Source organism: Nerophis ophidion, linkage group LG16, assembly GCF_033978795.1.
Source record: "Nerophis ophidion isolate RoL-2023_Sa linkage group LG16, RoL_Noph_v1.0, whole genome shotgun sequence".
Lineage (NCBI taxonomy): Eukaryota > Metazoa > Chordata > Actinopteri > Syngnathiformes > Syngnathidae > Nerophis > Nerophis ophidion.
In genome coordinates this window covers 9,275,098-9,297,303 of record NC_084626.1, presented here as the reverse complement: position 1 = coordinate 9,297,303, position 22,206 = coordinate 9,275,098, and the positions used below count along the sequence as shown (strand labels likewise).

At 41.8% G+C, this 22,206-nt stretch overlaps 1 protein-coding gene across 4 annotated transcripts in view; it reads left to right on the top strand.

The window, feature by feature from the left end:
• The window catches only part of srgap3 (SLIT-ROBO Rho GTPase activating protein 3), a 247,138-nt gene extending 225,981 nt beyond the window's left edge, over positions 1-21,157 (top strand). For 2 of the 4 annotated variants that reach the window (XM_061922701.1, XM_061922698.1), the window contains exons 19-22: positions 13,913-14,093; positions 17,005-17,154; positions 17,217-17,532; positions 19,923-21,157. In XM_061922701.1, the coding sequence (XP_061778685.1) occupies positions 13,913-14,093; positions 17,005-17,154; positions 17,217-17,532; positions 19,923-20,360 (1,085 nt within the window). In that variant the 3' untranslated portion in view covers positions 20,361-21,157. Of the gene's footprint in view, positions 1-13,912; positions 14,094-17,004; positions 17,155-17,216; positions 17,533-19,919 lie in introns of all 4 variants that reach the window. The other 2 variants (XM_061922699.1, XM_061922697.1) reach the window with 1 other exon arrangement.
• The last annotated feature ends 1,049 nt before the right edge of the window (positions 21,158-22,206 follow it).

The following is a 22,206-nucleotide window of genomic DNA, read 5'->3' as shown; positions in this document are numbered from 1 at the left end:
AACACACAAATTGAAATGAAACGGCACGCTTCGCGCATTCATATATCCCAGCATGCACCGCGCGCTTCTTCGTCTACGGGGGAAAATGAAGTCGGCGGCTGCTTACCGTAGTTGCGAGACCTGTTGTGGCTCAATATTGGTCTATATATTAGGCACACTGGATTATAAAGCGCACTGTCAGCTTTTGAGAAATTTGGTGGCTTTTAGGTGCGCCTTGTAGTGCGGAAAATACGGTAATAATGGTGGGAATATGTTCAATGTTTGTCGGAATGGAAAACGCCTTCAGTATAAATTGACTTGGTTAAAAAAGGCCTTTGAGAAAAGGTGAAAAGACATTTGTGCTGTAATTGCCTGTGATTGAAAAGACTGTGTGATGCTTGGAGCGGAGGGCTGGCAGAGGAGACACTGTTGGCATCTAGCACTGCCTTTTTGATCTCTCTGTAAATATACATCGTATACACACTACTGTAGATATAGTACATACTGTGTGTGTGTGTGTGTGTGTGTGTGTGTGTGTGTGTGTGTGTGTGTGTGTGTGTGTGTGTGTGTGTGTGTGTGTGTGTTGTTCGACTAAAACAGATTTAGCCCCCCTGCACAACACTACCTCACCCTGCTTGCTTGCTCTTTGTTCAAGCATTTATAAGCAAATCTCCTGCGACTTTTGTCTTTTGCAGAATAATTGTTCCTCTCTGCTGTCAAGGCAAAACTGCATCACATGATGAAATCACATGATAGCATCTTTCCTTGCCACCACATTTTCTTGTCTTCTCCTCACATGGAAATGACAGCAAATGTCACTTGTTTTATACAAACTCTGAAAAAATTATCTGCATTTCATGTTGTGGCCACATTTTGGGTTGAATTGATAGATAGATAGATGGATGGATAGATAGATAGATAGATAGATAGATAGATAGATAGATAGATAGATAGATAGATGGATAGATATTACTTTATGGATTCCTTCAGGAGAGTTACATCAGGAAAATTTAAATTGTTGATTATTTGTAATTCATGTATTTGCAGTTTATGGAATCCCAACATGTCAACTAAATAAATATAGTATGAGGGACAATTCCTTCTAAAGTGAATGCGTGGGTTCCCTCCGGGTACTCCGGCTTCCTCCCACCTCCAAAGACATGCACCTGGGGATAGGTTGATTGGCAACACTAAATTGGCCCTAGTGTGTGAATGTGAGTGTGAATGTTGTCTTTCTATCTGTGTTACTTCTTCCTTAATTGTGATTGATGTCTGCTAAACCTGCTCAGTTGTCTTGTGGTTAGAGTGTTCGCCCTGAGATCTGTAGGTTGTGAGTTCAAACCCCGGCCGAGTCATACCAAAGACTACAAAAATGGGAACCATTACCTCCCTGCTTGGCACTCAGCATTAAGGGTTGGAATTGGGGGTTAAATCACCAAAAAATAATTCCTGTGCGCAGCGACCGCTGCTTCTCACTGCTCCTCTCACCTCCCAAGGTGTGGAAGAAGGGATGGCTCCAATGCAGAGGGTGTGTAACTATCCCTTTAACTTTAAATGAGGAAAATTCCATCCATACATTTTCTACTGCTTATTCCCTTTGGGGTCAAGGGGGACTCTGGTGCCTATCTCAGCTACAATCGGGCGGAAGGCGGCGTACACCCTGGACAAGTCGCTACGTCATCGCAGGGCCAACACTGATAGACAGACAACATTCATACTCACATTCACACAAGAGGGCCAATTTAGTGTTGCCAATCAACCTATCCCCAGGTGCATGTCTTTGGAAGTGGGAGGAAGCCGGAGTACCCGGAGGGAACCCACGCATTCACAGAGAGAACATGCAAACTCCACACAGAAAGATCCAGAGCCCGGGATTGAACCCAAGACTACTCAGGACATTCGTATTGTGAGGCAGACGCACTAATCCCACTCCCACCGTGAAGCTCATGAAGAAAAATACTTTCTAAAATTAATTTAAAAAGTATTAACCAATTATTTATATATAGTCTCCCCAACGTGTTATGGGTCTTCCCCGTGGCCTCTTACCAGTCAAACGTGCCCTAAACAGTTTCTCAGGAAGGCGTTCAGGTGGCATCCTGACCAGATGCCCAAACCACCTAATCTGGCTCCTCTTGATGTGGAGGAACAGCGGGTTTACTTTGAGCTCCTCACGCATGATAGATCTTCTCACCCTATCTCTAAGGAGGAAACTCATTTTGGCCACACTTTTACTTGTAATCTTGTCCTTTTGGTCATAACCCAAAGCTTGTGACCATAGGTGAGGATGAGAACTTAGATTAACCGGTAAATTGAGAGCTCTGCCTTTTGGCTCAGCTCGGCTCCTTCTTCGCCACAACAGAGATTGATACAGGGTCCGCATCACTGCAGATGCCACGCCGAGCTGCCTTTTGATCTCACGATCCACTCTACACTCACTGGTGAACAAGACTCTGAGGTACTTGAACTCTTCTTCTTGGTGTACATCTCCTCATCAACCAGGAGATGGCACTCCAACCTTTTCCGAGTGAGAACCACAGACTTGGACTTGGAGGCGCTGATTATCATTCCATTCTGTGCATAAAAGTTATGTACAGAATTGGTAAAAAAGAGCAGCCCAGGCGCAGTTCAATCCTCATTTAAAACGGGTCTGACTCACTGCCGGCAAGCGAACCAAACTCTGACACCGATCTTACAGCGAGCGGACCGCCACAATCAGACCGTAAGCCATACTCTCTGAGCACTCCCCAAAGGACTTCCCAAGGAACAAGTCCACAAATCACATGTAGTCTGGTCGGGCAAACTCCCATGCACCCTCAAGGACCCTGCAGAGAGTATACGGTGGTCCACAGTTACACGACCAGAACGAAAACCACACTGCTCCTGCTGAATTTGAGAATCGACTATCCGGCGTAGCCTCCCCTCTAGTACACCTGGATGGACTTTAGAGGGAAGGCTGAGGAGTGTGATACCACAATAGTTGGATCATGGTACTTCTTAAATAGAGGACCTACCATCTTGGTCTGCCAATCCAAAAGGTACCAACCCCAATGTCCAAGCAATGTTGTAAAGTCTTAACCAAGACAGTGCCAAAGCATTCAGAGCCTTAAGAAACTCTGGGCGGATCTTATCCACCCCTGGGGCCTTACCACCAAAGAGCTTTTTAACTACCTCGGCAACCTCAGCCCAAGAAATAGTAGAACTCACCCCAGATTTCCCCGCCATTGCCTTCTCACAGGAAGACATGTACATGGGATTGAAGAGGTCTTCAAAATATTCCCGAAATCTGATCAACAACAACCTGAGTCAAAGTCAGCAGCAACGCCAAAATAGAAGAGAGTCCAGCCCCTCTAGGGAGGACTGGTTCCAGGCCCTTGCCGTGCGTCGAAGTGAGTCCGACTATACTTAGCCGAAACTTCTCCACCTTGCGCACCAGTCCAAGCTCCTTCCCCCCCAACGAGGAAATGTTCCATGTCCCAAGAGCCAGCTTCTGTAGTAGAGGATCGGATCGCCAAGAGCTCTGGCTTTGGCTTCCGCCCAGCTCACACAGCACCCAATCTCTATTTCCCCTCTTATGAGTGCTGACCCCATTGGACGGGGGGCCCACATTGCCTCTTCGAGCTGTGCCCGGATTGGCTCCATGGGGACAGGCTCGGCAACCAGGTGCTCGCCATTTAGCCCCAGCTCCTGGCCTGGCTGAGGGTGGCCCCAGTGAGCCGCATCCGAGGCGAGGGAAATCTGAGTCCTCGTTTTTTGTTCTTCATAAAGGTCTCCGAGCTGCTCTTTGTCTGGTCTCTCACCTGAAACGTGTTTGTCTTGGGAGACCCTACCAGGGGGCATAGAAGCCCCCGGACAAAACAGCTCCTATATAACTGGGACACGAAAACTCCTCTACCACGATAAGGTGGCAGCTCAGAAAAGAGTGATCACGACTAATCACGATTAATCACGACTAATCCTATTAAATTATTTGCTTAAATAGTTTGAATGATCTTTTTTTTTAAAAGACTCCATTATTTCAATCAATCAATCAATCAATCAATGTTTACTTATATAGCCCTAAATCACTAGTGTCTCAAAGGGCTGCACAAACCACTACGACATCCTCGGGCAAGGAAAACTCACACCCAGTGGACATCGGTGACAATAATGACCCAGTGGGACGTCGGTGACAATGATGACTATGAGAACATGATACTGATGATACTGATGACTATGAGAACATATGAGAACATGATACTGTGAAAGATCAATCCATAATGGATCCAACCCAGTTGCGAGAGTCCAGTCCAAAGCGGATCCAACACAGCAGCGAGAGTCCCGTTCACAGCGGAGCCAGCAGGAAACCATCCCAAGCGGAGGCTGATCAGCAGCGCAGAGATGTCCCCAGCCGATACACAGGCGAGCAGTACATGGCCACCGGATCGGACCGGACTCCCTCCACAAAGGAGAGTGGGACATAGAAGAAAAAGAAAAGAGACGGCAGATCAACTGGTCTAAAAAGGGTGTCTATTTAAAGGCTAGAGTATACAAATGAGTTTTAAGGTGAGACTTAAATGCTTCTACTGAGGTAGCATCTCGAACTGTTACCGGGAGGGCATTCCAGAGTACTGGAGCCCGAAATGAAAAAGCTCTACAGCCCGCAGACTTTTTTTGGGCTTTGGGGATCACTAATAAGCCGGAGTCCTTTGAACGCAGATTTCTTGCCGGGACATATGGTACAATACAATCGGCAAGATAGGATGGAGCTAGACCGTGTAGTATTTTATACGTAAGTAGTAAAACCTTAAAGTCACATCTTAAGTGCACAGGAAGCCAGTGCAGGTGAGCCAGTACAGGCGTAATGTGATCAAACTTTCTTGTTCTTGTCAAAAGTCTAGCAGCCGCATTTTGTACCAACTTTAATCTTTTAATGCTAGACATGGGGAGACCCGAAAATAATACGTTACAGTAGTCGAGGCGAGACGTAACAAACGCATGGATAATGATCTCAGCGTCTTTAGTGGACAGAATGGAGAGAATTTTAGCGATGTTGCGGAGATGAAAGAAGGCCGTTTTAGTAACGCTTTTAATGTGTGCCTCAAAGGAGAGAGTTGGGTCGAAGATAATACCCAGATTCTTTACCGTGTCGCCTTGTTTAATTGTTTGGTTGTCAAATGTTAGAGTTGTATTATTAAATAGAGTTCGGTGTCTAGCAGGACCGATAATCAGCATTTCCGTTTTTTTGGCGTTGAGTTGCAAAAAGTTAGCGGACATCCATTGTTTAATTTCATTAAGACACGCTTCCAGCTGACTACAATCCGGCATGTTTGTCAGCTTTAGGGGCATGTAGAGTTGGGTGTCATCAGCATAACAGTGAAAGCTAACACCGTATTTGCGTATGATGTCACCTAGCGGCAGCATGTAGATGCTGAAGAGTGCAGGGCCAAGGACCGAACCCTGGGGAACTCCACACGTTACCTTAACGTAGTCCGAGGGCACATTGTTATGGGAGACACACTGCATCCTATCAGTAAGATAAGAGTTAAACCAAGACAGGGCTAAGTCTGACATACCAATTCGTGTTTTGATACGTTCTAATAAAATATTATGATCGACAGTATCGAAAGCAGCGCTAAGATCGAGGAGCAGCAACATAGATGACGCATCAGAATCCATCGTTAGCAATAGATCATTAGTCATTTTTGCGAGGGCTGTCTCCGTCGAGTGATTTGCCCTGAAACCGGATTGAAAGGTTTCACATAGATTGTTAGACGCTAAGTGTTCATTTAACTGCTCCGCAACAATTTTTTCGAGGATTTTTGAAATAAAGGGAAGGTGAGACACCGGTCGATAGTTTACCATGAGGTCAGGATCGAGGTTAGGTCTTTTAAGAAGAGGATGAATAACCGCTTTTTTGAATGCTAGGGGAACAGTGCCCGAGGAAAGTGATAAGTTTATAATATTTAGCACTGATGGACCTAATAATACAAAGAGCTCCTTGATCAGTTTCCCAGGAAGCGGGTCAAGTAAACATGTTGTTTGTTTTATTCCATTTACACGATGTAACAATTCCTCTAATGTTATTTCCTCAAAACGAGAGAAACTATTTTGGAGGGCAGTATCCGCCGTATATACAATCGTGTCAGTGTTAATAGAACCCCGTTGTAGCTGGGACGCATTGTCTTTAATCTCCTTTCTAATGACTTCAATTTTCTTACTAAAGAATTGCATAAAGTCATCAGCTGAGTGGGTGGAACTACTGGAAGGGGTCCCTTGTTGGGTTAGCGATGCTACCGTACTCAACAAAAATTTAGGATCGTTTTTATTACGGTGGATGAGATTTGAGTAATAATTAGCTTTAGCTAAGGTAAGCATGCGTTTATAAGTTATTAAACCATCACTCCATGCTTGATGGTGCACCTCAAGTTTAGTCGTGCGCCATTTGCGTTCCAGCTTTCTGCATAATAATTTCTGAGCTCTAGTTTCTTCTTTGACAGAACTGCAATTCTATTGTCAGAATGCCATATTTGAACATTTTAAAACATATTTTATTTTAATCATGATTATTCACAGTAAATTACTTGCTTCCTTAATTTAAATCATCTTTGAACTCCAATATATTGAAAAAAGTGCAATTCTGTTGCCAAAATGTCATAATTTTTTTAACTTTATTTTATTTTTTTACTTGAAACATTTATTTACCCAAAACCTCGACCTGCAGCGGCCTTTCAAGTAACACGCCGCCATTGAGGAAAGGAGCATGTGCAGTCAAATATGCAATTACGGTATAGATGATTAATGCAGTCATGTTTTAATTCATTATTCATTATAATGAGTCAACTTTCACAGCCGTAATACCTATTTTAGCTGAAAATTATTTAAAAACTGGCAAAATGGTTGTTTTTAATTGTGACTAATTCCTCTTGCATTTAGAGAAGGCCAACCTGACATCAGCTAAATAAAATATGAGGAAAATACAAACCCTGTTTCCATATGAGTTGGGAAATTGTGTTAGATTTAAATATAAACGGAATACAATGATTTGCAAAACCTTTTCAACCCGTATTTAATTGAATGCACTACAAATACAAGATATTTGATGTTCAAACTCATAAACTTAATTTTTTTTTGCAAATAATAATTAACTTAGATATTCATGGCTGCAACATGTGCCAAAGTAGTTGGGAAAAGACATGCTCACCTCTGTGTTACATCACCTTTTCTTTTAACAACACTCAATAAACGTTTGGGAACTGAGGAAACTAATTGTTGAAGCTTTGAAAGTAGAATTCTTTCCCATTCTTTTTTCATATAAAGCTTCAGTCGTTCAGCAGCTCAGGATCTCCGCTGTCATATTTTACGCTTCATAATGCGCCACACATTTTTGATGGGAGACAGGTCTGGACTGCAGGTGGGCCAAGAAAGTACCCGCACTCTTTTTTTACAAAGCCACGCTGTTGTAACACTTGTCTTGCTGAAATAAGCAGGGGCATCCATGATAACGTTGCTTGGATGACAACAAATGTTGCTTCAAAACCTGTATGGAACTTTCAGCATTAATGGTGCCTTCACAGATGTGTAAGTTACCCATGCCTTGGGCACTAATACACCCCCATACCATCACAGATGCTGGCTTTTGAACTTTGCGCCTATAACATTCCGAATGGTTATTTTCCTCTTTGTTCTTGAGGACACCACATCCACAGTTTCCAAATATATTTTGAAATGTGGAACCATCAGACCACAGAACACCTTTCCACTTTGCATCAGTCCATCTTAGGTGAGCTCGGGCCCAGCCGAGCAGGCGGCGTTTCAGGATATTGTTGATAAATGGGTTTGGCTTTGCATTGTAGAGTTTTAATTTGCACTTACAGATGTAGCGACCAACTGTAGTTTCTGACAGTGGTTTTATGAAGTGTTCCTGGGCCCATGTGGTGATATCCTTTACACACTGATGTCGTTTTTTTTTTTATGCAGTACCGCCTGAGGGATGAATAGTCCGTAATATCATCGCTTACATGCAGTGATTTCTCCAGATTCTCTGAACTTTTTGATGATTTTACGGACCGTAGATGGTAAAATCCCTAAATTCCTTGCAATAACTCGTTCAGAAATGTTATTCTTAAACTGTTGACAAATTTGCTTACAAAGTGGTGACCCTCACCCATTCCTTGTTTGTGAATTACTTAGCATTTCATGGAAGCTGCTTTTATACCCAATCATGGCACCCACCTGTTCCTAATTAGCCTGCACACCTGTGGGATGCTCCATATAAGTGTTTGATGAGCATTCTTCAACTTTAACAGTATTTATTGCCACTTTTCCCAACATTTTTGTCACGTGTTGCTGGCATCAAATTCTAAAGTTAATGATTATTTGCCCAAAAAAATGTTCATCAGTTTAAACATCAAATATGTTGTCTTTGTGGCATATTCAACTGAATATGTCGTTGTGGTTTGTGTTGTGGTTTGTGCAGCCCTTTGAGACACTAGTGATTTAGGGCTGTATAAATAATAATTGATTGATTGATTGACTGAATATGGGTTGAAAATGATTTGCAAATCATTGTATTCTGTTTATATTTACATCTAACACAATTTTCCAACTCATATGGAAACGGGGTTTGTATATGTCTAAAGTAAATATCAAGACTATATCAATATTAATTTTCCCAATAATCAATCAATGAAATAGAATGATACAATTCTATTGCTATACATATACATTTTACATTTTATTTTTGCTAAAATGTCATGAGGAACATTTCATTTTAAAATAAATTGAAAAATATCAAGTTCACTGGAAATTATGAAAGCAAATGTCAATAAACTTTAAAGGTGCTGTTTGTAACTTCCTCACAGTAACATTTTTCAAAGAATAAAATATTACAAGAACACCGTTGGCTAGCGTGTAGATAGATGGATGGTTAGATAGATAGATAGATAGATGGATAGATAGATAGATAGATAGATAGATAGATGGATAGATAGATAGATAGATGGATGGATAGATAGATAGATAGATAGATGGATGGATAGATAGATAGATAGATAGATAGATAGATAGATAGATAGATAGATAGATAGATAGATAGATAGATAGATAGATAGATAGATAGATAGATAGATAGATAGATAGATAGATGGATAGATAGATAGAATTTTATTGATTCCTTCAGGACAGTTCCCTCAGGAAAATAAAAATTCCAGCAGCAGTGTACAGAATTGAGATAGAATTTAAAAAGTATATCATTGGGGTATAAATGGAAATAAAATTGAAAAATATTACAATAAGAATAAAAAGCAACAATAAGAATACAAAAATAACAGTAAAATAGGAATATAACAAAAGAAACTAGGCAGTAGTGACCATTTTATGAAAAAGTATTGCACTGTTATTGTTTTGCATCCCCTGTCATCCTAGTGCCCCCCCTCCCCAGAGAGGAGTTGTACAGTCTAATGGCGTGTGGGACAAAGGAGTTTTTGAGTTTATTAGTCCTGCACTTGGGATGAAGCAGTCTAGCACTGAACAGGCTCCTCTTGCTACTGATAACTGTATGTAGAGGGTGACTGGCATCATCCAGGATGCTCGCTAGTTTTTCCACAGTCCTCTTCTCTGCCACTCTCACCAGTGAGTCCAGTTTCATTCTGATCGTAGAGCCGGCCCGCCTGATCAGTTTCTCCACTCAGGAGCTGTCCTTCTTAGATGTACACTACGATGTAGAACAGAACACTGGCAACCACAGACTGGTAGTATATCCACAATAGTTTTTTACAGATTATGAAGGAGCGCAGCCTCCTCAGGAAGTACAGTCTGCTTTGTCCTTTCCTGTACAATTGGTCCGTGTTAACAGTCCAGTCCAGCTTATTGTGCACCCACACCCCGAGGTACTTGACTGAGTCCACGGTCTGTACCTTGACTCCCTCGATCACAATAGGTTGTGACCTTGGACTCGACCTCCCAAAGTCAATGACCAGCTCCTTGGTCTTTGACGGATTGAGTTGCAAAAGGTTCCTGTGGCACCTGACAGCAAAGTCCCTCACTTGGCTCTGAAACTCCTCCTCTCTGCCGTCCCTGATGCACCCGACAATGGCTGTGTCATCCGTGTACTTCTGGATGTGACACAGCTCTGAGTTGTAGCAGAAGTCAGCGGTGTACAGGGTGAAGAGAAGAGGGGCCAGCACCGTTCCCTGCGGTGCTCCGGTGCTGCTGATCACAGTGTCAGACGTGATGTCCTTCAGTCTGACGTACTGTGGCCTATCGGTGAGGTAGTTTGAAATCCAGGCAACTAGGCAGGGGTCCACTCTCATTCTGTCCAGCTTGTCCTGGAGAAGGTGGGGCTGGATAGTATTAAAGGCACTCCAGAAGTCCAGGAACAGGATCATCACAGTGCCATTCCCCTTATCCTGGTGTGAGTGGCCTCGGTGCAGCAGGTAAAAGATAGCATCCCTCACACCAACGCCTGCCCGGTACTCAAACTGCAGGCTGTCCTGGGCATGTTGCACCTGTGGTCTGAGGAGGCTGAGAAAGAGCCGCTCCATTGTCTTCATTGGGTTACCATTAGTGGTTTAATAGAACACCCATACATCCATCTTCTTCTGCTTATCCGAGGTCGCGGGGGCAGCAGCCTAAGCAGAGACGCCCAGACTTCCCTCTCCCCAGCCACTTTGTCCAGCTCCTTCCGGGGGATCCCGAGGCATTCCCAGGCCATCCGGGAGACACAGTCTTCCCAACGTGGCCTGGGTCTTCCCCGTGGTCTCCTACCGGTCTGACGTGCCTGAAACACCTCCCTTGGGAGGCGTTCGGGTGGCATCCTGACCAGATGCCCGAACCACCTCATCTGGCTCCTCTCGATGTGGAGGAACAGCGGCTTTACTTTGAACTCCTCCCGGATGACAGAGCTTCTCACCCTATCTCTAAGAGAGAACCCCGCCACCCGGCAGAGGAAGCTCATTTTGGCCGCGTGTACCCGTAATCTTTTCCTTAAAGTCATAACCCAAAGCTCATGACCATAGGTGAGAGAACCTATTTACTAGGGCTGCAAATCTTTGGGTGTCCCACGATTCGATTCAATATAGATTCTTGGAGTCACGATTCAATTCAAAATCGATTTTTTTTTTCAATTCAACACGGTTCTCAATTATTCAATACATAGGATTTCAGCAGGATCTACCCCAGTCTGCTGACATGCAAGCAGAGTAGTAGATTTTTGGAAAAAGCTTTTATAATTGTAAAGGACAATGTTTTATCAACTGATTGCAATAATGTAAATGTGTTTTAACTATTAAACGAACCAAAAATATGACTTATTTTATCTTTGTGAAAATATTGGACACAGTGTGTTGTCAAGCTTATGAGATGCGATGAAAGTGTAAGCCACTGTGACATTATTCTTTTTTAAAATTTTTATAAATGTCTTATAATAATGTCAATGAAGGATTTTTAATCACTGCTATGTTGAAATTATAACTAGTATTGAAACTGTTGTTGATAATATTCCTTTTTGTTTCACTACTTTTGGTTTGTTATGTGTCTTGTTTGTGTATTCTCAATTGCTCTGTTTCTTGCAGTTCTGAGTGTTGCTGGGTCAGGTTTGGTTTTGGAATTGGATTGCATTGTTATGGTATTGCATTGTATTGTTTTGTTGGACTGATAAAAAAAATAAGAATGAATTTTAAAAAATCGTTTTTAAAAAAAATAAGAATCAATTCTCATTCGCTCAATGTGAGAATCACGATTCAAATTCGAATTGATTATTTTCCCACACCCCTACTATTTACCAAGGGAACATAGATCGAGGGCTTCACGGTGGAAGAGGGGTTAGTGCGTCTGCCTCACAATACAAAGTTCCTGCAGTCCTGGGTTCAAATCCAGGCTCGGGATCTTTCTGTGTGGAGTTTGCATGTTCTCCCCGTGAATGCGTGGGTTCCCTCCGGGTACTCCGGCTTCCTCCCACTTCCAAAGACATGCACCTGGGGATATGTTGATTGGCAACACTAAATTGGCCCTAGTGTGTGAATGTGAGTGTGAATGTTGTCTGTCTATCTGTGTGAGCCCTGCGATGAGGTGGCGACTTGTCCAGGGTGTACCCCGCCTTCCGCTCGATTGTAGCTGAGATAGGCGCCAGCGCCCCCCGCGACCCCAAAAAGGAATAAGCGGTAGAAAATGGATGGATGGATGGAACATAGATCGACCGGTAAATTTAGAGCTTTGCCGTCCGGCTCAGCTCCTTCTTCACCACAACGGATCGATAAAGCATCCGCATTACTGAAGACACCGCCGCCTGTGGACCTCACGATCCACTTTTCCGTCACTCGTGAACAAGACTCCGAGGTACTTGAACTCTTCCACTTGGGGCAAGTTCTCCTCCGCCACCCGAAGATGGCACTCCACCCTTTTCCGTGCGAGAACACATCTTTGTTAAAATGGTTAATGTTTTCACAATTACAAAGTTTCTGCCATAAGACATTTTTTACCGGCCCAAAAAAAATTATTGGTGTCCACAGCAGTTATGTACGTATGTACATACGCACGTACTTCGTTACGTCATTACGTCCTAGAAGCCAGAAGAGGGCGGGGTTTACTATATAAAATACATTTGAGAGCAAGCGCCCTCTAGACACTGTGTGCATGTTGCAAACAGCCTCCTTAGGTAATAATATTAATGAACAATATTTGTCCTTTTTATTATTTTTTTTAAATTTAGTTATTTAAAAAAAAAAAAAGTAAATATTTTTGTCCTGTCCAGCTTCTCAGACAAATCATATAATTGATGTAGTTTACAAAAGACAAGTGTGGGATACTTCTCTTTTTGCCTTGTTTATATTTGTATTACTTTTAATTGTTTTTTCATAAATGAAATTTCCACTTTTTATTTATGAAAACAATTAGACCAGATAATAACTACAACAGACCATTACTGACCTCTACTGGTTGAGTTATCAAAACACATAACTGGATTCTTCGGTTCCCTATCCCAGTAGTTCTCAAATGGGGGTACGTGTACCCCTGGGGGTACTTGAAGGTATGCCAAGGGGTATGTGAGATTTTTTTTAAATAAATTCTAAAAAAAAAAAAGGGACAATTCAAAAATCCTTTATAAATATATGTATTATTTAATACTTCAACAAAATATGAATATAAGTTCTTAAATTGTGAAAAGAAATGCAACAATGCAATATTCAGTGTTGACAGCTTGATTTTTTGTGGACTTTTTTTCATAAATATTGATGTTTAAGATTTTTTATGAATAAATGTTAAGAATTAAGTTCATAAATCCAGATGGATCTCTATTACAATCCCCAAAGAGGGCACTTTAAGTTGATGATTACTTCTATGTGTAGAAATCTTTATTTATAATTGAATCACTTGTTTATTTTTCAACAAGTTTTTAGTTATTTTTTATATATGTAAAGTGCTTTGAGTCACTAGAGAAAAGCGCTATATAAATATAAGTGACACATATATATTTTTTCCAAATAGTTCAAGAAAGACCACTATAGATGAGCAATATTTAGATTTTTTATACAATTTAATATATCACAAACTGATGACATAGTGCTGTATTTTACTTCTTTATCTCTTTTTTTCAACCAAAAATGTTTTGCTCTGATTAGGTGGTACTTGAATTAAAAATATTTTCACAGGGGGTACATCACTGAAAAAAGGTTGAGAACCACTGCCCTATTCAGTTGTGTAAAATCTCAAATAACAAACAATTTTGAACTAAACCTTTTTCATATTATATTTAATGTGTGTTTGAGCAACATGGTCATTAATTTTATCAACCATTTTTAATTTAATTGTATTTTACATTTTGTTTTTATTACTGTAATTAAGTTATTACATTATTAATAGTTAATTTACTTTAATTATTCATATTCCTTAAATAATTATTGATCAAAATACTAGGAATGAGCGTAATTTCAAGAGTTTTTTTGTTTTTATTTTTCAGAGGTTGAACAAATCGAGGCCATCGCTAAATTTGACTACATGGGCCGAAGTCCGAGGGAGCTGTCCTTCAAGAAAGGAGCGTCTCTGCTGCTCTACCACAGAGCGTCTGAGGATTGGTGGGAGGGTCGACACAATGGTGTGGATGGTCTGATCCCTCATCAATACATTGTGGTGCAAGATATGTAAGTAACATGTTTTTATATTGGTGTGTCTTGTCTAAGAGTCATAATAATATGACAGCATTAGGCTTGAGAGAGGTAAGTAGGAGATGCAAGAAGATTAAAAAAATTTGTAAATGATGCCTGAGTGTGTGTGGCACTTCACTGATACTGTGTTGATGTTGGTGTTGGTGTTGATGGCGCCATTTGCTGGATTTAATACATTTGACATAAAAATACAGTTAAAAGCATATGATAGGGACGGCGTGGCACGGTTGGGAAAGTGGCCTTGCCAGCAACCTGAGGGTTCCTGGTTCAATCCCCACCTTCTACCAACTTCGTCACGTCTGTTGTGTCCTTGAGCAAGACACTTCACCCTTGCTTCTGATGGGTCGTGGTTAGGGCCTTGAATGGCAGCTCCCTCCCTCAGTGTGTGAATGGGTGAATGTGGAAATAGTGTCAAAGCACTTTGAGTACCTTGAAGGTAGAAAAGTGCTATACAAGTGTAACCCATTTATTTACCATCGTTTTGTTTTGGTAAACAAATAGCTGTGTAAAAAGGAATATGAAACAGGAAAAGAAAAACATTTACCTTTTTTGGAGTTACTGTACATATTCACCTGTACATACAACAATATATATTTTTAGTATTGGTGTTTCTACATATTTTATTTTTATTTATCTTTGAGAGCGTTTTCCTCCATGTTGGTGCCACCTGCTGCTGCTGGAATTTGAAGTTCCCTGAGGGAACCTTCCCAAGGGATTAATAAAGTTAAATTCTGTCTGTCTGTCTGTCTGTCTGTCTGTCTGTCTGTCTGTCTGTCTATCTATAGCAGGGGTATCAAACTCATTTTAGTTCAGGGGCTGCATGGAGGAAAATCTGTGCACACGCGGGCTGGACAATTAAAATCATGGCATTAAAACCAAAAAATAAAGACAACTTCAGATTGTTTTCTTTGTCTTACAGTGGCCAAAAATAGAAAAAACACATTATGAAAATATTACAATGAAAATGTAGAAAACAATACCAGCAGCGATAAAGTTTAGATCCATGAAGAAGAAAGTGAATGAATGTTTATAACTGAATAGATTTACATATGCATAAAAAAAAGTTTTCGTTTGTATTTTTTCAGTGAATTAACGTTTATGACAACTTTTTTCCAAAACACAATATAGAATGTGAGATATAACAGGATAATGCAGACATTTATCATTTCTGGGACTCCAAAAATGTACCGTGGGACTCCATTTTATGACTTGATGGGGTCCCTGGGACCCCATTTTTAAAATTCCTAGCACCAACACTGATGAAGTATTGGTGCATGCATAACAGCAGCAGGCGGCTGTGGCCTGCTGGCCGGCTCTAATACTAATCAAATACCATCCATAGATAATTCAGGCCAGATCCGGCCCCCGGGCCTTGACTTTGACACGTAGGATCTATAACAGGGGTCTCAAACACGTGGTCCCCGGGCCAATTACGGCCCGCGAAATGTTATTTTGCAGCCCGCACCTTGATGTGAAAATTTCATGTTGGTGCGGCCCGTGAGTTTTATATGAATGGCGTTCTAAAGCGTCATATTTGTATACCCTGAATTTTTCCGGGAGACTCCCATTTTTAGTGCCCCTCCAGAGGTAATCGATCTCCTGGAATCTCACCCAAACAGCAATATTAAGGGGGCACCGTGGAGACACTGCCTTTGGCGTCCTCTGCAGTTTGTACAAACAGCATGCCAGCCCGATCACATGTTGTATTTGGCCTCTGTAGATGCAGTAAGCGACTGCAAGACATAGTTGATCAACAGCCACACAGGTCACACTGAGGGTGGCCATATAAACAACTTTATCGCTGTTACAAATATGTGCCACACTGTGAACCCACACCAAACACGAATGACAAACACATTTTGGGAGAACATCCGCACCATAACACAACATAAACACAACAGAACAAATACTCAGAATCCCATGCAGCCCTGACTCTTCCGGGCTACAATATACACCCCCCGCCCCACCAACCCCACCCCTATTGTAGCCCGCAAGAGTTAGGGCTGCATTGAATTCTGGGTATTTGTGTTTATGTTGTGTTACGGTGCGGATGTTCTCCCAAAATGTGTTTGTCAATCTTGTTTGGTGTGGGTTCACAGTGTGGCGCATATTTGTAACAGTGATAAAGTTGTTTATACGGCCACCCTCAGTGTGACCTGTATGGCTGTTGATCAAGTATGTCTTGCAGTCACTTCCGTGGGTTTGCAGAAGCCTCATACAATATGTGACTGGGCTAGCACACTCTGTATGGTGGAAACCTGGACGACACAGCAGGTTGTAGAGGACGCTAAAGGCAGTGCCATCACGGCACGCCCTTAACATTGTTGTCCGGGTGAAAACCGGTAGAATGATTGCCCCTTGAGATCGTCGGGAGGGACACTTATATCCGGGTGTTCGCGAGAGTTGGCAAATATGTTGCTAGGGCGGGAAAGCCATTCAAAGAAGGTGAATTCATTAATAAGTGCATGTTAGATTTTTTTAAGAAATCCTTTCTTGCGGCCCAGCCTCACCCAGTTTCTACATCCAGTGGCCCCCAGGTAGTTTGAGTTTGGGACCCCTCATCTATAAGATCAAAATGTTTTCCATACTTTGGAACTTGTCCTTTTTCTTACTTACATTGAGATAGATGATGGCCAGAAAAATCGTGTGAAATGCAACATGCCACTCCACGCTTCCTGTAAACTCTGCTGCTTTACAGTCAAAATGACACAACAGCTTTATTGTTCACATTTTAAAAATGACACACAAGGAGGGACAAGGTATCACTCCCTGCATCAATACTCCTGTATCGTTTGACCCATCAGTAGCAATGGTATTAATTTGTTCTCTAATATCGGATCTCAATGGTATTCTCTTTCTTCTACCCTGACGACCGTGTCTCTCTCAGGGATGACACCTTTTCTGATAACCTCAGCCAGAAAGCAGACAGTGAAGCCAGCAGCGGGCCTTTAATGGATGACAAAGGCTCGTCTAAAAATGATAATCCCTCACCATGTGATCAATCACCTGATTACACCTTTGGAGGAGTCATGGGCAGGTAAATACATTTGATTTTGTCCCGTGACCATACCATAAAAGTAACCTGACACCCGTTCATAGGGTGAGACTGCGTTCCGACGGAGCTGCCATTCCGCGCCGCCGCAGTGGTGCAGACACTCAGAGTCCGACCAGAGTGGCCGACACTCCCCCACGGGCCGCCGCCTGTCCCAGCAGCCCCCACAAGGTGTCGGTTGGGAAGACTCGGGTGGAAAGTCCGGAAAAGAGGCGGCTGGGGACCTTTGGGAGTGCAGGGAGTTTAAACTACCCAGAGAGGAAGGCCTATCCTGAGGGTCACCCGCTGAGGCCCATGTCAGGGGCCACGCGTCACAGCAGCCTTGGGGACCACAAATCACTGGAGGCTGAAGCTTTGGATGAGGTGAGCTAATTTTTGCATTGGAAAAGTCCTAGAGAGACAAACAACACTCACATTCACACACTAGGGCCAATTTCAATCAATCAATCAATCAATGTTTATTTATATAGCCCCAAATCACAAATGTCTCAAAGGACTGCACAAATCATTACGACTACAACATCCTCGGAAGAAACCCACAAAAGGGCAAGGAAAACTCACACCCAGTGGGCAGGGAGAATTCACATTCAGTGGGACGCCAGCGACAATGCTGACTATGAGAAACCTTGGAGAGGACCTCAGATGTGGGCAACCCCCCCCCTCTAGGGGACCGAAAGCAATGGATGTCGAGCGGGTCCAACATGATACTGCGAAAGTTCAATCCACAGTGGCTCCAAGACAGCAGCGAGAGTCCCGTCCACAGGAAACCATCTCGAGCGGATCAGCAGCGTAGAGATGTCCCCAACCGATACAGGCGAGCGGTCCATCCTGGGTCCCGACGAGCGGTCCATCCTGGGTCTCGACTCTGGACAGCCAGTACTTCATCCATGGTCATCGGACCGGACCCCCTCCACAAGGGAGGGGGGGACATAGGAGAAAGAAAAGAAGCGGCAGATCAACTGGTCTAAAAAGGAGGTCTATTTAAAGGCTAGAGTATACAGATGAGTTTTAAGATGAGACTTAAATGCTTCTACTGAGGTAGCATCTCGAACTGTTACCGGGAGGGCATTCCAGAGTACTGGAGCCCGAACGGAAAACGCTCTATAGCCCGCAGACTTTTTTTGAGCTCTAGGAATCACTAATAAGCCGGAGTCTTTTGAACGCAGATTTCTTGCCGGGACATACGGTACAATACAATCGGCAAGATAGGCTGGAGCTAGACCGTGTAGTATTTTATACGTAAGTAGTAAAACCTTAAAGTCACATCTTAAGTGCACAGGAAGCCAGTGCAGGTGAGCCAGTACAGGCGTAATATGATCAAACTTTCTTGTTCTTGTCAAAAGTCTAGCAGCCGCATTTTGTACCAACTGTAATCTTTTAATGCTAGACATTGGGAGACCCGAAAATAATACGTTACAGTAATCGAGACGAGACGTAACAAACGCATGGATAATGATCTCGGCGTCTTTAGTGGACAAAATGGAGCGAATTTTAGCGATATTACGGAGATGAAAGAAGGCCGTTTTAGTAACGCTTTTAATGTGTGACTCAAAGGAGAGAGTTGGGTCGAAGATAATACCCAGATTTTTTACAGAGTCACCTTGTTTTATTATTTGGTTGTCAAATGTTAAAGTTGTATTATTAAATAGAGGTCGGTGTCTAGCAGGACCGATAATCAGCATTTCCGTTTTTTTGGCATTAAGTTGCAAAAAGTTAGCGGACATCCATTGTTTAATTTCATTAAGACACGCTTCCAACTGACTACAGTCCGGCGTGTTGGTCAGCTTTAGGGGCATGTAAAGTTGGGTGTCATCAGCATAACAGTGAAAGCTAATACCGTATTTGCGTATGACGTCACCTAGCGGCAGCATGTAGATGCTGAAGAGTACAGGGCCAAGGACCGAACCCTGGGGAACTCCACATGTTACCTTAACATAGTCCGAGGTCACACTGTTATAGGAGACGCACTGCATCCTATCAGTAAGATAAGAGTTAAACCATGACAGGGCTGAGTCTGAAATACCAATTCGTATTTTGATACGCTCTAATAAAATATTATGATCGACGGTATCGAAAGCAGCGCTAAGATCGAGGAGCAGCAACATAGATGACGCATCAGAGTCCATCGTTAGCAATAGATCATTAGTCAGTTTTGCGAGGGCTGTCTCAGTCGAGTGATTTGCCCTGAAACCGGATTGAAAGGTTTCACATAGATTGTTAAACGCTAAGTGCTCATTTAGCTGCTCTGCAACAATTTTTTCGAGGATTTTCGAAATAAAGGGAAGGTGAGACACCGGTCGGTAGTTTACCATGAGGTCTGGATCGAGGTTAGGTCTTTTAAGGAGAGGATGAATAACCGCTTTTTTGAATGCAACGGGAACAGTGCCCGAGGAAAGTGATAAGTTTATAATATTTAGCACTGATGGACCTAATAATACAAAAAGCTCCTTGATAAGTTTCCCAGGAAGTGGGTCAAGTAAACATGTTGTTTGTTTTATTCCATTTACACGTTGTAACAATCCTTCTAATGTTATTTCATCAAAACGAGAGAAACTATTTTGGATATTTGCAGTATCCGCTGTATATACAATCGTATCTGTGTTACTATAACCCCGTTGTAGCTGGGACGCAATTTAGTGTTGCCAATCTTATCTGATCCAAATGAAAATAATGTTTTCAGTGGTTTCTCAGTTTTTCCTGTAACATAACGATTCAGAGTACATGAGAAAGTGTTCTCAACTCTCCTCAAGCAGGACATAGAGAAGACCATGACCACAGCGCTCCAAGAGCTCCGTGAGCTGGAGCGTAAGAACACTGTCAAGCAGGCGCCTGACGTGGTCCTGGACACCTTGGAGCCCATGAAAAACCCGGTCAGCTCAGAACCAGGCAGCCCCCTGCACACCATCATGATCCGGGACCCGGACGCAGCCATGCGTCGGAGCAGCAGCTCCACCTCCGAAATGATGACCACCTTCAAGCCGACGCTCTCGGCCCGCCTCGCTGCCGGCCCTCAGCTACGCCCCCCACCGATGAGGCCGGCGCGCCCCCCTCCGACTCAACACCGCTCCAGCAGCTCCGGGTCTTCCGGCGTGGGCAGCCCGGCCATAACGCCCGCCGATAAAATGCTGACGGCCGGCGGCTCCGGTCTGAACGTGTCCATCGACGGCGCGGACAAGTCTGGGACAATGTAGAAGCCAGACTTGGGTGGAATCTGGAAGGAGCTGGAAATCGGGCTTTGGATCAGAGACATTTCCAACAGCTCAGGGAGAGGATGTCCATATGAGGACAGTGAGAATATAACTACAGACCTCAGCTTTACAGACGCCACCAGGTGCTGATGATGTCACAAAGAGGTATGACATGACATGGTAACACTAACTAATGCAAGCCACTTGTCTTATTGTTTATGACGGGGGAAAGGCAGCGTCTGTTTGAGGTGTGTTTACTTTTCATAGCAGTTTTTCCACCCAAGAAAACGTTATTACATTAAAATGTTAACATTATCCAATGTAGGTCAATTTATGCCAAACAAATACGAAGTTTGCATCTTTTTACTTAATAAAGTTTGTTTATCTCTATAAAAATGACAGTCAAATCTTGGTTTTCATACGTCCCACTTTTTGTATTCAGTTGTTTTAAATTGAGTAAGACTGCAAAATATTCCACCTTCAGGCCAAAGAAAGTTGCAAGTGCCAGCACTTTGACAAAGAATGTGGGAAAAACCATTGACGTCAAGCAAAGTATGAAGGCCTCTTCAATAAAAGTGAAACATTTTTGGCCTTTGTATTTATGAAACTACTTTTTCTTCCAAGTCAATTGACTTCCTACCCGAATATAATTTTATTTGGCTGTCTTAAAAAAATTCACTGGATTTGCATATTACAATAGAAAAATTGCTTTGTACAATTATATTTTTCATCTGACTATTTGGAACTGAGGAAAACCAAGGTTTTATTGTGATTATTTTAGGGTCAATAGAAAAACATAAGTGCATTTTTTTTTGGGGCTTAATACGCTTTGAAAAGAACAGTAGACGAGAACATAGGCTCTCTTCTAGCTGGTAGGAGTGTGAATCTTTGGACACCTAACGATTGGATCTGATTGTTATTCCTAGGATGACAATTCGATTCAGAATCGATTGTCGATTCAACATGATTCTCGATTCAAAATGATTTTCGGAATGTATAATTTGGTATAATTATAAGGATTATATATATATATGTGTGTGTGTGTATAAACACACACATCTATGTATTTATATAGATTTGTGTGTGTATATATATATATATATATATACACACATATATATATATATATATATATATATATCCATCCATCCATCCATCCATTTTCTGCCGCTTATTCCCGTTCGGGGTCGCGGGGGGCGCTGGCGCCTATCTCAGCTACTATCGGGCGGAAGGCGGGGTACACCCTGGACAAGTCGCCACCTCATCGCAGGGCCAATATATATATATATATATATATATATATATATATATATATATATTTTGTATATATATATATATATATATATATATACATACATGTATATATACAGTATGTGTATATATATATATATTGTGTATATATATATATATATATATATATATATATATACTGTATATATACATATATATCCATATATATATAGATATACATATACACACATACTGTATATATGTATATGTGTGTGTATATGTGTATGTATGTGTGTATGTATTTGTGTATATATATATGTGTGTATATATATTTATATATATGTACATATATTAATATATAAATATTCTTATTTGTACATATACTGTATAAGTGCATATATGTATATATATGCATAAATGTGTATATACAGTATGTACATATATACACACGCGCATTTATTAATATATGTATATATACATGTATAAAGATATAAACATATGTACATATAGATTTATATGTACACATTTATGTTTATACATATATACTGTATGTGTATATATATACTGTATGTGTATATATATATATAAATGTGTATATATATATATATATATATATATA